General features: G+C 38.7%; 1 protein-coding gene across 26 annotated transcripts in view; it reads right to left on the bottom strand.

Moving 5' to 3' along the window:
* EIF4G3 (eukaryotic translation initiation factor 4 gamma 3) overlaps positions 1–13512 on the bottom strand; it is a 373903-nt gene that overhangs the window by 116495 nt on the left and 243896 nt on the right. For all 26 annotated transcript variants that reach the window (XM_073007734.1, XM_073007735.1, XM_073007738.1 and 23 more), the window contains one exon: positions 11568–12407. In XM_073007734.1, the coding sequence (XP_072863835.1) occupies positions 11568–12407 (840 nt within the window). The remainder of the gene's footprint in view (positions 1–11567; positions 12408–13512) is intronic.

Here is a 13512-nt window from a genome sequence, read left to right as displayed (position 1 = left end):
ATGTCTAAAAATAATGCATATACCTGAATTAAATAATACTTAATTGCTAAAAAATACTAATGATTATCTCAGCCCTCAGCAAGATGTAATCTTTTTGTTGGTGGAGGGCCTTACCTTGATGATGATGGCTGCTGCCTCATCAGGATAGTGGTTGCTGAGGCATGAGAGCAGCTGTGGCAATTTCTTACAAAAAGACAACAATGAAACTTGCTGCAACACTTGACTGCTCCTTTCATGAATGATTCCTCTGTATCATGTGATACTATTTGATAGCATTTTACCCCTTCCTCTCATATCCTTCCACTGTTTTATCAACTAAGTTTATGTAATATTCTAAATCTTTTGTTCTCATGCCTACAATGTTCACAGTATCCTTACCAAGAACAGATTCCAACTCAAGAAATCATTTTCTTTGCTTACCCATTAAGAAGCAACTCCTCATCCATTCAAGTTTTATTATGGGATTGCAGTAACTGAGTCACATTTTCAGGTTTTAGTTCTATGTTTTTGTTTTCTTAGAGTGGGGTCTCACTATGTTGCCCAGGCTAGTCTCAAGCTCCTGGCCTCAAGCAATCCTACTGCCTCAGCCTCCCAAATGCTGAGATTACAGATGCATGGCACCATGCCTAGCCAGGCTCTACTTCTAATTCTAGTTATTTTGCTACTTCCATCACTTCTTCCACTGAAGTTTTGAGCTCCTCAAAATTATCCATGAAGGTTACAATCAACTTCTTCCAAATGCTTATTAATGTTGATATATTAACCTCCTCATCCCATGAATCACAATTTTTTTTTTTAAGAGACAGGAATTTTGCTGAGGTATCTCCTTTTTTGTGCAGACTAACTTTGAAGTTCTTAGCTCAAACGATCATCCCACCTTAGCCTCTTGAGTAGCTGGGACTATAGGCATGCTGCACTGCACCCACAGATGTTTTTAATGGCATCTAGAATGCTGAAATTATTTTGGCTATTTGGTGGAGAACAAATTTGAAGTAGGGGCAAAACTGGAGCTAGGGAAATGACAAGCATCCACACACAAGTGAGGGCTAACTAAGGCAGAAGGAGGAAATGAAGAGGAGGGAACACATGCCACAAACAAATCAGATTTCCAGGAGGTTTTTAATTTAGTTTGCCCAGATCCATCACAGGAATCACTATCTATAGCAGCTATAGCCATACAAAATGTACTTATTAAATAACAAGGCTTCAAAGTCAAAATTACTCCTTGATCTCAGGTTACTAGGTGTGTTGCCAATGTGCAGAAATATTCAGCAGGCTTGTAAGAGTCAGTAAGTCACGCTGCAAACAGATGTGTCATCATCTAGGCTTTGTGGCTCCATTTATAGAGCACAGGAAGAATAGATTTAGCAGAATTCTTAAGGGCCTTAGGACTTCCCATATGGTAAATGAGCACTGGCTTAAAATTGAAGTCACTGGCTGCATAAGCCCCTAACAAGTCAGCCTGTCTTTTGTAGCTTTAATGCCAGCTGTTGACTTCTCCTCTTCTCCTCTTTAACAAGTCAGCCTGTCTTTCGTAGCTTTAACGCCAGCGGTTGACTTCTCCTCTTCTCCTCTTTCACCGTAAAAGTGCTGGATGGGGCCGGGCATAGTGGCTGACGCCTGTAATCCCAGCACTTTGGGAGGCCAAGGTGGGCAGATCATGAGGTCAAGAGATTGAGAGCATCCTGGCCAACATGGTGAAACCCTGTCTCTACTAAAAATACAAAAATTAGCTGAGTGTGGTAGTGTACACCTGTAGTCCCAGCTACTCAGGAGGCTGAGGCAGGAGAATCGCTTGAACCTGGGAGGTGGAGGTTGCAGTGAGCCAAGATGGCACCACTGCACTCCAGCCTGGCGATAGAGAGAGACTCCGTCTTAAAAAAGAAAGTAGGTAAATAGTATCTTCTTCTAACATAAGGCGGTTTCATCTACAATATCAGTATCCATTGATTTTCAACAAATATTGAGAATGTGTAATTTAGTGTGGCCAATATCATCAATTATCTTAGCTAGATCATCTGGAAAACTTCCCGTGGCTCCTCTAATCACCACTTGCTGCTTCCACCTTGCACTTTTACTTTATGATGACATCTTTTCTCAATCTCATGAGCTAAGCTCTGCTAGCTTCAAACTTTTCTTCTGCAGCTTCCTCACCTCACCCAGTCTTCAGAGAATTGAAGAGACTTAGTGCACTGTTTTGGATGAGGCTTTGACTTAAGGGAATGTTGTGGCTGGTTTTATCTATCCAGACCACTGAAACTTTCTCCATGTCAGCAAAAAGGCTGTTTTGCTTTTGTATCATTTGTGTGATCACTGGAGTAGCACTTTAAACTTCCTTCAAGAACTTTTCCTTTGCATTCACAACTTGACTGTCTCAAGGGGCCTAGCTTTCAGTCTATCTCAGCTATTCATATATGTTCCTCACTAAGCTTAATCATTTCTAGCTTTTAATTTCAAGTGGGAGACGTATGACTCTTCCTTTCACTTGAACACTTAGAAGTCACTGCAGGGTTATTAATACCCTAATTTCAATATTGTTGTATCTCAGGAAAGAAGAAGGCCCAAGGAGAGGGAGAGAGATGGAAGAACTGCCGGTTGGTGGAGCAGTCAGAACATACATACTTCTCGATCAAGTCTGCCATCTTACATGGTTATTGGTGCCCTAAAACAATTATAATACTAACATCAAAGATCAGTGATCACAGATCACTATCACACATATAATAATGAAAGGTCTGAAATACTGTGAGAATTACCAAAATGTGACAGAGACAGGAAGTGAGCACATGCTGTTGGAAAACGGCATTAACAGGTTTGCTCAACACAGAGTTGCCACAAACCTTCAATTTGTAAAAAAACAGTATCAGTGAAAGCACAATAAAGATAAGTGCAATAAAATGAGGTATGCCTGTATACTCAGAAGACTCCTACTATATGGCACCTTTGAAATAATCTCCAGGCTTCTAGAACACTGGTGAATTACTGTAGCTGACAATGCAGAGGAATGAGAGGACATGGATACCAGAAGACCTTGTGGTAAAACTTGAGAAGCTTAGAGTTTATCTCGCAGGATATTTCCGCCAATCTTTCACAGCATCCTGAAGGGCTTAAAAAGACGTGAAAGAGGAGTGACAAAGCTAGACCTGTATTTTGAAAAGATGATTCTGGCCACTTGGTGGAGAACAATTTCAAGTGGGGGCAAAACTGGGGCCAAGGAAATGACAAGCATCCACACATAAGGGATAAGCAGGGATAAGGTTGGGGAAGAAGGAAAGAGAGAAGAGGGAACAAATGCCACAAATACATTAGATAAAACCAGGGCACCAGCTGGGAGCCGGTATATAAAACAGAGCCAGATTATAAAACAGGTCCATCAGCTGGGCGTGGTGGCTCACACCTGTAATCCCAGCACTTTGGGAGGCTGAGGCGGGCAAATCACAAGGTCAGGAGTTTGAGATCAGCCTGAACAACATGGTGAAACCCCATCTGTACTAAAAATACAAAAATTAGCCAGGCATGGTGGCGCGCACCTGTAATTCCAGCTACTCGGGGCTGAGGGAGGAGAATCCTTTGAACCTGGGAGGTGGAAGGTTGCAGTGAGCTGAGATCACACCACTGCACTCCAGCCTGGGCAACAGAGCGAGAATCCATCGTGGGAAAAAACAAAACAAAACCAAAAGCAAAACAGGGTACCTTGTGAAATGACTGGATGGGAGAAAAGGGGATTCAAAGGGGAGATTCGTCAATAGTGGCTTCAGGGTTTTAGTTTAATTAAAGCCAGTGCTATAACCTGAGATGAAAGAATAGGCTTAGAGGACTAGGGGACTGGTTTAGTATTGGATACACTGAATTTGAGATACTTTGAGATTTCCAAGTGGAGATATTTGTCAGATAATTGGAAATTTAAGATTGAAGTTTAGAGCAGGAGTTGGGACAGAGATAAAAATTTGGAAATCCTACTTTGGCCTCCCAAAATGTGGGGATTACAGGCATGAGCCACTACACCCAGCTGATGGAACTGTTTTATATTTTGACTGTTGTGATTACATGGCTTTCTGTGCTAGTCAAAACTCACAGAAACGAATGCTAGCTAACAAGGGTGAATTTTACTGCATATAAATGACACTCAACCTAACTTAAAAGAGAGAGAGAGAGAGAGAGAGAGAGAGAGAGACCAATAGTGGTAAAATGAGGCAAAAAGACTAGGAAGATAAACTTATGTCTACTGATGACCCTGCTGAGGAAGATTCAACTAGCATATTAGGAGCATAAATCAAACTATATGTTAGTTGAACAGTGAAAAGAATAGTAGAAGAAATGGTAGACTATTCTTAAACAGTTTGGGACAGAAGAAAATGATACCATTTAAGTGGCAGCTAAATGGATATGTGGGACTCAGAGAGTGTCTCTGGCAAGAAAGATACATCAGCATGTTTACAGACAACAAGAAGGTGGTAGAGAGGCAGTGAATATATACGAGACTGTAAGAGACAGCTAAGAGAGCTTGATGAAGGTTTCAATATAGCCAGGTTTGTAAGGGGGCAGAAAGTTAAAAAAAAGGCATACCCAGTGTCCTCAATGTTCTCAATGAAGAAGGAGACGAGGTCATGTGCTGCAGGTGAATAGCGCTGGGCGGAGTACAGGATTTTCAACAGAAAAATCATAAAAATAATGGTTGGGATGGACAGTGGGAATTTGTAGTTGCACTAACAGCACTTAACAGTGGTGTGATCTTCTCCAGTAGTGCTCTGCCTACTGGAGTTTAATAGACAAAGTAGAAGTTATAGTACTGATTCAAGGGTTTTCATAGGTATGTTTTTCAAAAGGAAAAACAGGAAAATCACAAATTTTGTAGAGGGTAGCTCAAATAATCCTCCTCCTCTTTGCTCAAATCTTACCTCCTACTGAGGCCTATGACTCTGATCATATTACTTAAATACTACAACCTGTTGCCCCTTGGCATTCCTCACCCTGTTTTATTATTTTTAAAGCACTTAAAACTAATACATCACTAGGGCAGGGATCTTTGTATTACTCATTCATAAATCTCAAGTGCACGGAACAATGACTGACACATAGTGGGCTTTCAGTAACTACTGTGGTTAAAATAGGTGGGCTTTCACGTTTCACTTTGAACCTAGGTCACAAGCATAAAGTATAACTGTCAAATCCTAAGGTAACTTTGTATTGACACACCATCTCTGAAAGATTAATAGAAACATGACGTAAAGGAAGGGGTGGTAATTCTCCTGTGAGCCTGAGAAAGCTGATTTACCATTCTGAGGCTTATTTTTGTCACCAGCAAAACAGAAATAACTATATCCCAGGAATAACTGTTCAAATCACAAGAATAATGCTTGAAATGCCCGGGAAGGCCTTTGGAAACAGAAAAATATACAATAATTTTTATTATGATTGCGACTAAATTACCAAGTATTTTAATACAGTAATAGAAAATGACAAAAATATATTGAAGGAAATGTATTTTGGGCATTTTTATGCATGAGTAGGGAAAATTATCTTTTTTCTTAATAAAGTCTTACTAAACTTATCTTCCTTATTTTGGCATACTTGTGCTTTTATTTTTCAATTCTAAATTTTTAAGGATACATAATAGTCATACATATTTGTGGGGTACATGTGATATTTTGATAAAAGCACATAATGTGTAATGACCAAATCAGGGTTATTGGGGTATCCATCACCTCAAGTGTTTATCATTTCCTTGTGTTAGGAACATGGAAAGTTATCCTTTCAAAGGCAATGAGGCAACTGTGTGCAAGGTAATGATGGATATTAGAGAAAGTGAAAACTTACAGTAAAACTAGGTTTTCCTGAAGAGGTTTTCTTTAGACTGAGGGAGTACACCTCTAGGCTGGCTGAATTACCCTCTCTGGAAGCAGGTCAGTACAACAGTCCTTTGTGGTGGAGGAGGATTAGTTACTAAGTGTAGGGGAAAGGGAGTTACATTTTGAACAAAGTATATCTACTCAGGAAGATGTAGAACTAAGTTAATATCCAACTACTGAGACTTTAGGGCTCATGTTGAAAGACATGAACTACTGTAAAAAACGGGGAGATCCATCCCACATAAAAAGGCAAGGAGGAACTACGTAAGGGACTTGCTAGGAGGCTCGACTAACAGGTGTCTGGGCTCATTCTGCAGTATATAAAAGAATTTAACCAGCATCAGTATTTTCCAAGGAATGCCTAAGAGTTTACTGGGGAGGGCAACAAGAAAATAGGAATGGGATGGCAGAAACATACCTTTTAGGCAGCTTTGTTGGAAATAGTTTACCAACAAGGTGGAGAAAACCTTTATTTATCCCTAAGGATCACTCAGACTCAAGCCTCTGAAAACCGAAGCCAAGGGTCCTTGCTTTAAGGATCACTCTACTGGTTTTGGTAGATGACAAAGAACCAGAAATGTGTAAAGAGTCCTGTTCCCATGTTTCCAGAACACGTTTCTGTAGAAGCTAAATTATAAGGATGCACAGTAGTATAGTGTTTAGGCCAATGGGACACTCAAACCATTGGCGATCTGCTTTTGGCCCCAGCAACTAAATCTTCCAGAGATATTTCAAATATGTTTTAGAATATGTAAGTAGAGCAAAGATTAGAATAAATTTTATTATTTAAAAGATTAGTCATTTTTAGTTTAATCTAGAAAAACTGATAGACTTTTATATCTCTGGTTTTATGTTTGCTATGTTTATTTATTTGAAAGTATTCTGAATACTCTCACAGTTGAGAGTAAAGCAAGTGCTGTTATTAAAATATTTTCATTGCACTGAAGTATGTTCCCTTTACAGTTCAGTAAGTCTAAACTAAAAGAGAAAGCGGCAACTTGATTGGCTACACAGATCAGTATTTTGCTAACATTACCAAAACATACAGTTGTATCTCCATTTGAGAAATAAACTTACCATCTTATGTCCTATAGAATCTGGAAACCCTCCTACATCCTTAGCTGCGCTTACGAGAATATAAGGTAAACTACAGGTCAGTGGATGATGTCATCCTTACATTCCTAAGGGTATAGGAGGGTGTGCCAGTCTCTATAACCAAGGAATTTGTATCTTTAACACCTATAAGAAAAGAGAGATCTTGGATCACTGCAAAGTAGGAACTTGGAACTGAGATACTCACATAAAGCTCTGAGACTCCTAAATGGGTGACATGCTCAGTGAAAATATAGCTTAAAAAAGAGAGAGGGAATAAACCACTGAACCAACACAGTGATGATGAGAAAGCATGTTGTTTCAGCTGGATGGAGAGAAGATTGCTGTTACCCCTGAAAATTAGTATCCATGCCATAGGGTATGGCTGTCCTTAGACTTTGGGATAGAATTGTACCTCTAGGACACTAAACCCAGATTTAGTTCCAACAAACATTAAACCTAGATTTAGTTCCAGCAAATGCTTTCCCCAAGACATGTAGCAGATAAAGTAAACACAAATCTGTTTTAGAATAAGTTGCCATCAATCTACATCCAGGAAAATTTATCTGGGTAAGTTCATAAAACAAACTTACAAAATATACATTAAAAATGTACTATGAGCAAGAGCCAAAAAAACCACAAAATAAACAGAAAAATTAGAAATCTCCCTCTGCCTAAGAAAATTTAAATAATGGTTTTATATCTGATACAGATAAAAATAATAAAATAAAAAAGTCATGATTCTTTTAAAAAGTGGGAAAGTTAATGTTACATACTATACATCATATATATTGCTAAAACTGTAGAAAACGAACTCCTAGATGATTAATGGGGAATGCTTTCCCACAAGTTCAAAACACTCCTTTTTCCCCCCACCAGATATACAGAATAAACAATAAAAATTCCCAAGACTTCAATAAATCATCCAAGTAACATCTAGTTTTATGCATTTAATTATTGAAGTGATGGAGATATTAAAAGTGTGGCCAACAGCTGAGGCTTTTCAGAGTACACTGAAGATATATACACACCAAATTCTAATTTTACAGAGCTTGTTCTTCAGTCCGAAAACAACTGATCCTTTTTTTTTTTTTTTTTTTTAGACGGGGTCTTGCTCAGTTGCCTAGGCTGGAGTGAAGTGGTGCAATCTCAGATCACTGCAGCTTCCGTCTCCCAAGTTCAAGCAATTGTCCCACCTCAGCCGCCAGAGTAGCTGGGATTATAGGCACACCAGCACACTGGGGTAATTTTTGTATTTTCAGTAGAGATGGGGTTTCACCATTTTGGCCAGGCTGGTCCAGAACTCCTGACCTCAGGTGATCCACCCTCCTTGGCCTCCCAAAGTGCTGGGATTACAAGCGTGAGCCACCATGCCTGGCCTCAACTGGTGCATTTTTATTCATTCAGAAATATGATCTAGAATAGTTACAAGAAAATGTTTTGCAGCAGAACTAAAAGATACCATATCCCTTATGTTATGACTTTCCTGCTTTAACCAACTATCTCTATACCAACTGATATAAATGTTATTTATGTATCAGGTTTCTGAAGTCAGCTTTGAGGTGTTTCATCTTCAAGCAGAGACAAGTAAAAACTATTCTCAAAAGTCACCACCAAAAGACTCATATGCAAACCAGACTATTGTGGTGTTATGATTTATTAACTTCTCAAAGTAAACGGCTGTCATGATTTATTAACTTCTCAAAGTAAATGGCTGTTATGATTTATTAACTTCTCAAAGTAAACAAGGTGTAATAAGTGAATATTAAGTGAATAAGTATAAATAAATTGCAGTCATTAAGCATATGACCACGTCAGTTGGATATACTTAAAGACTGGAGGTAATTTTAATTTTCATTGTTAACTTCTGTGACAAACCCATTAAAAAATATTGAGACAGAAATGAATGGGCCAGAAATGCTTCTGAGGCTTTATAATTTAAAAAGTTATATTTTTTAAACTGCTGGTCGGGCACGGTGGTTCACGCCTGTAATCCCAGCACTTTGGGAGGCTGAGGCAGGCTGATCACAAGGTCAGTAGTTCAAGACCAGCCTGACCAACATGGTGAAAACCCCATCTCTACTAAAAATACAAAAATTAGCCAGGCATGGTGGTGCACGCCTGTAATCCCAGCTACTCAGGAAGCTGAGGCACAACTGCTTGAACCTGGAAGCTGGAGGCTGCAGTGAGCTGAGATGGCGCCACTGCACTCCAGCCTGGGTGACAGAGCGAGACTCCATCTTAAAAAAAAAAAAAAAAAAAAGGTTAAAAAAAAAAAAAAAAGGCTAGAGTTGCAGGGGTTCTTGAAGCTCATTTACTGTTGGATTTCGAAGACTATTAAGACAATTAAGATGTAAAAGGAAATTATAAAACTTGTAGTTCCCTTAAACACATAGGTTAAAAAATCATGAGACTAGAAAAATGCCAAGAAACTTTACCTCCCAACATCACCAACCTCTATGTCACTCCAAGTCATGAAAACAACAGTTCTTTCTTTTCTAAGTGCTCTCTGGATTACCACTGAAGAATCTATACTCTTTGATTAAGGTGCTGGTGATCACAATACTAATATTGAGAGGAGCTGCATTTCAAACAAATGTACCATGGTATGAACATTATTTAAACCAAAAGTCTGTTTGCCCATCCATCCCTGGGCACTGTCTTGCAATATCAGGCCATCTAAGTGGCAAACTGATTTTTAAAAAAGCATAAATGTCAGAAATGAGTGAAGTACGATTTTGATGCATGGTCTTTTCACTTTACACTTACTTCAATTCTGAGGTATGGTTTGTATCTTCAACTTATATTTCCTATGAGTGTTTTGTTTTTGTTTTTACATTTTAAAAACTTTTTTGTTCATTAGTTTCTCTCATTTTTGTAACTATCATATCACTGCAAATGAAAATGAACAATGAAGTGTCAAACAAACAACTGTTCTCCAACAAACAGGTGTTCTTTGGAGGGCATTGACCTATAGCCACACCAAAACCAAGGTTGTTTTCTTTTTTTTTTTTTGAGATGGAGTCTCCATCTGTTGCCCAGGCTAGAGTGCGGTGGCACGATCTTGGCTCACTGCAACCTCTGCCTCCCAGATTGAAGCAATTATCCTGCCTCAGCCTCCCAAGTATCTGGGAATACAGGCCCACACCGCCACGCCTGGCTTTTTTTTTGTATTTCAGTGGAGACGGGGTTTCACCGTGTTGCCCAGACTGGTCTCGAACTCCTGAGCTCAGACAATCCACCCACCTTGGCCTCCCAAAGTGCAGGGATTACAGGCATGATCCGCTACGCCCGGCCCCATGGTTGTTTCTCTAACTGACAAAACAAGGTCTAAGGTCATCTCTCCACCAAGGAAAAAGGTCCACTGTTTGTGATGGCACTATGAATACTGATGTCAATGGAAGACAGACAGTTGAAGAAACAGGTAATTTACAAAGACTTATGACAAATTTCTCACTGTTCCAATTGCCTTGCATTGTTTTCTTTTCTGCCCCGGCTCACAGTGTTCTACAAGATGTTCTACAGTTCCAAGAGGCTAGACACCTCTTACAGACACTGATGAGGAAATTGTCTCAAGAACAAAGCGGGGTAGAAAAGCCACATCTAAAAAGTAGGGATCAGTTTTTGGGTTTGTCAAATTTCCTTATTACACACCTCAAAATAGACAAAATACTGAGGACGTTGGTGACCAAAACCTACTCACTGCATGTCAAGAATCAACTGCTGGAGGAGCACTCATTTATCAAAAAGCCCAATTTACATATGCATTACTTAATCTGACAGGCATAGAGAAAGGAAATTATATAGCAAAGGACAATGTTGAAGAAGATAGGCTATGCTGAATTGTTCAAAGCCAAAACTTCAATATTCCTAAGGGCTAACTGAGAATAGCTGATAAGCCTCAGATAACTTTTGATTAAACTTACAATAACCCAATGGTTAGTTCCTAAGGTCCCAGGTGATGCTACTTTAAAAACAAATAATTTGAACTGGGAAGACTATAATACTCCAAGGATATTACTGACCAGGTAAAACTGTACACAAAAAATAAAACGGTTTCAAAAGGCCAAGTGAGAGAACATTAAGCTTACCTGCAAGTGAATCAACAAGAGCATTATATTTTCAAAAATAGTTATAAACCTTTGATGTTCTGATTGCTATCGTCCTACATCCAAGATTTAAAAAAAGGTCATGCATAGAGGAGTTCCTTTAAGTTTAGGATTGACTGGGTTTTAAAATTCTGGGAAGACAGAATTAGGGACTATAGACCATCCTGGTTTTGATTGTTTTCTAGCCCCAAAGCAGCAAAATTAAGCATTGAGAAACTGATTCATATGAATGAGGCAACAGCAACAACAACAACAATAAAACCCAACATGTTTCATGACATATACCTTGGAGGCATTTTGTATATTTGGAAATTCTCATTTGCATTTTTAGACAATGGAGTAACTCTTTTGCAGGTTGTACTAAAACACAAACACACCACTGAAGAAACCAGACTAGGAATTTCAGCATTCATTCGATGTTTCTGGAAGTCAAGGAAAGTAGCCAATTAAAAAATAACTCAAACACTGCCTCTTCTTCATGTTCAGCAAGCATGAGATTAATGGCAGAATGGCTTACCTGGGACAGGGCTCCTTCTTGAATTTAAGTTTTGAGAATCCAGAATCTCTTCTGTTTGCCCATCTGCTTCTACCTCTATTTTGTTTTGAATCTCTTTTGCATCTTCACTAAGGCAAGTTCTTATACTCTCGTCCTCCTCTAGGACTCTCTGGACTGTGATGGCAGCACTCGGAGAACTAACAGTAGTGGCGGCAGCAGGAACAATGACTGGAGTGGGAGGAGGAGAAGTTGGAGGAGTTGGAGAAGTTGGAGTAAAGGAAGGAACTGTGGAAGGGGTGATGGGAGTTGGGATACACTCCAGTTTCATTTCTTCTGGGGGATTTTCGAGAATCTCCAATTCAAGAGTCAATGGCAATACTTCCTGTTTTACTATTTCCACAGTGCTCTCCGTGGCTGGTAATTTTTCACTAACTCCATTTATTTCATTAATTAGGGTAGTACTAGAAATCAGTGGAATATCATTAGGTGCTACACTACAGGGTTTCTTGCATATATCACCATCATTTTCATTTGTTGGTAAAGGGTCTGATGTTTCTGTGCAAGATGTGAGGCTGGGTACAGGAACTGTGTCTTCTCTTGAGGATGAGAGTTCACATCTGTCATCTATAGCAGTGGTGAATATTGGTTGGCTACTGAGAGCAGAAGAGGTGGGGGAAGCAATCGTACTTCGAGCAATAGAAGAAACAGTGGTAGGTGATGGAGGCAGAGGAAGCTCTGCTATGGATACTATTGCAGTAGTTTCAGATGTCTGGCCTTCTTGTTCTTTCTTCTCTCCACTGAGGACTAGCCTAAGGACTGGGGAAGGAGACTTTAACACTGGATCTGGTTTTGGCTTCTCCTCTGGGGAAGAAAAAAATAAGTTTTAAGAATAATTCTTGGATCAGAGACTATATATTGCCTTGGGCCAATTCTTTCAATCTCTTACCCTAAATTACAGGCAGCAGAATAGAGACCAATATATTAGACTTATTCTGGTGTGCCAAAAACATTGTCTCTTTTCTTTCTTTGTTTTTTACTTAAACCTATTACTTATTTGGTATCCAATACATAAAGTCTATTTTGGAGTAAGAGAAGGAATCTATTCACCAAATAATTATTTTAAGAACACAACTGAAAAGCTCATCAAAACTGAGGCTAAACCATTCTTGGTTTCGGAGTGAGGCTTTTCTTTAAGGTAGGAAAACCTTAATTTCTACCATCTCTTGTTCCCTAAAAAAATTTTTTTCCAGGGATATATTATAGTGGCAGAACAGTACAAGGGCAAACAATTAAAAATTAAATTATTATAAAGGGACTGATGTTATTTTTTATTCTATATATTTTCGTGTTTGGGGAGGTAATTTTTATTTTAAAAAGCATTACTTATATAAAAATTCAAGACAAAGCATCACATTTTATGTAATAAAATTTATTATCAGTGAAATCAAACTATTCTCAGTAACTGATAAAAATCAGTTTATAAATTAATTTACCCTTCAATTCTCAACAGAAGTATATAACCAGAAATAATGTAAGGTATAAAAATGGAAATTGCTGGGCTTGGTGGAATACGCCCGTAATCCCAACTACTCAAAAGGCTGAGGTGGGAGGATCACTTGAGCCCAGGAGATTGAGGTTGCAGTGAGCTACGAATGCATCACTGCACTCCAGCCTGGGTGACCGAACGAGATCCCATCTCTAGACAAAATAAAAATAACAAAATTTATCTTGTGTCTTGACATGTAAAACAATTAAGGTAAAAACAAAGTTAATACACAAATAAATCCAATGAAAAAGAAAACAATATATATATAGTATGAAAGTACTAGTATTTAATAGTATGAAATAGTTTGATATACAAAAATGCATCTATGTATATATAGAGAGAAGGAGACAGAGAGAGAGAAGAAACTGGTCATCATAATGAGGGTACCAGAAAAATACAAGGAACAATAATTAATAATAA

This window comes from Chlorocebus sabaeus, chromosome 20 (assembly GCF_047675955.1).
Source record: "Chlorocebus sabaeus isolate Y175 chromosome 20, mChlSab1.0.hap1, whole genome shotgun sequence".
Lineage (NCBI taxonomy): Eukaryota > Metazoa > Chordata > Mammalia > Primates > Cercopithecidae > Chlorocebus > Chlorocebus sabaeus.
The sequence above is the reverse complement of the archived record's forward strand: the minus strand, read 5'-3'. Positions and strand labels throughout refer to the sequence as shown.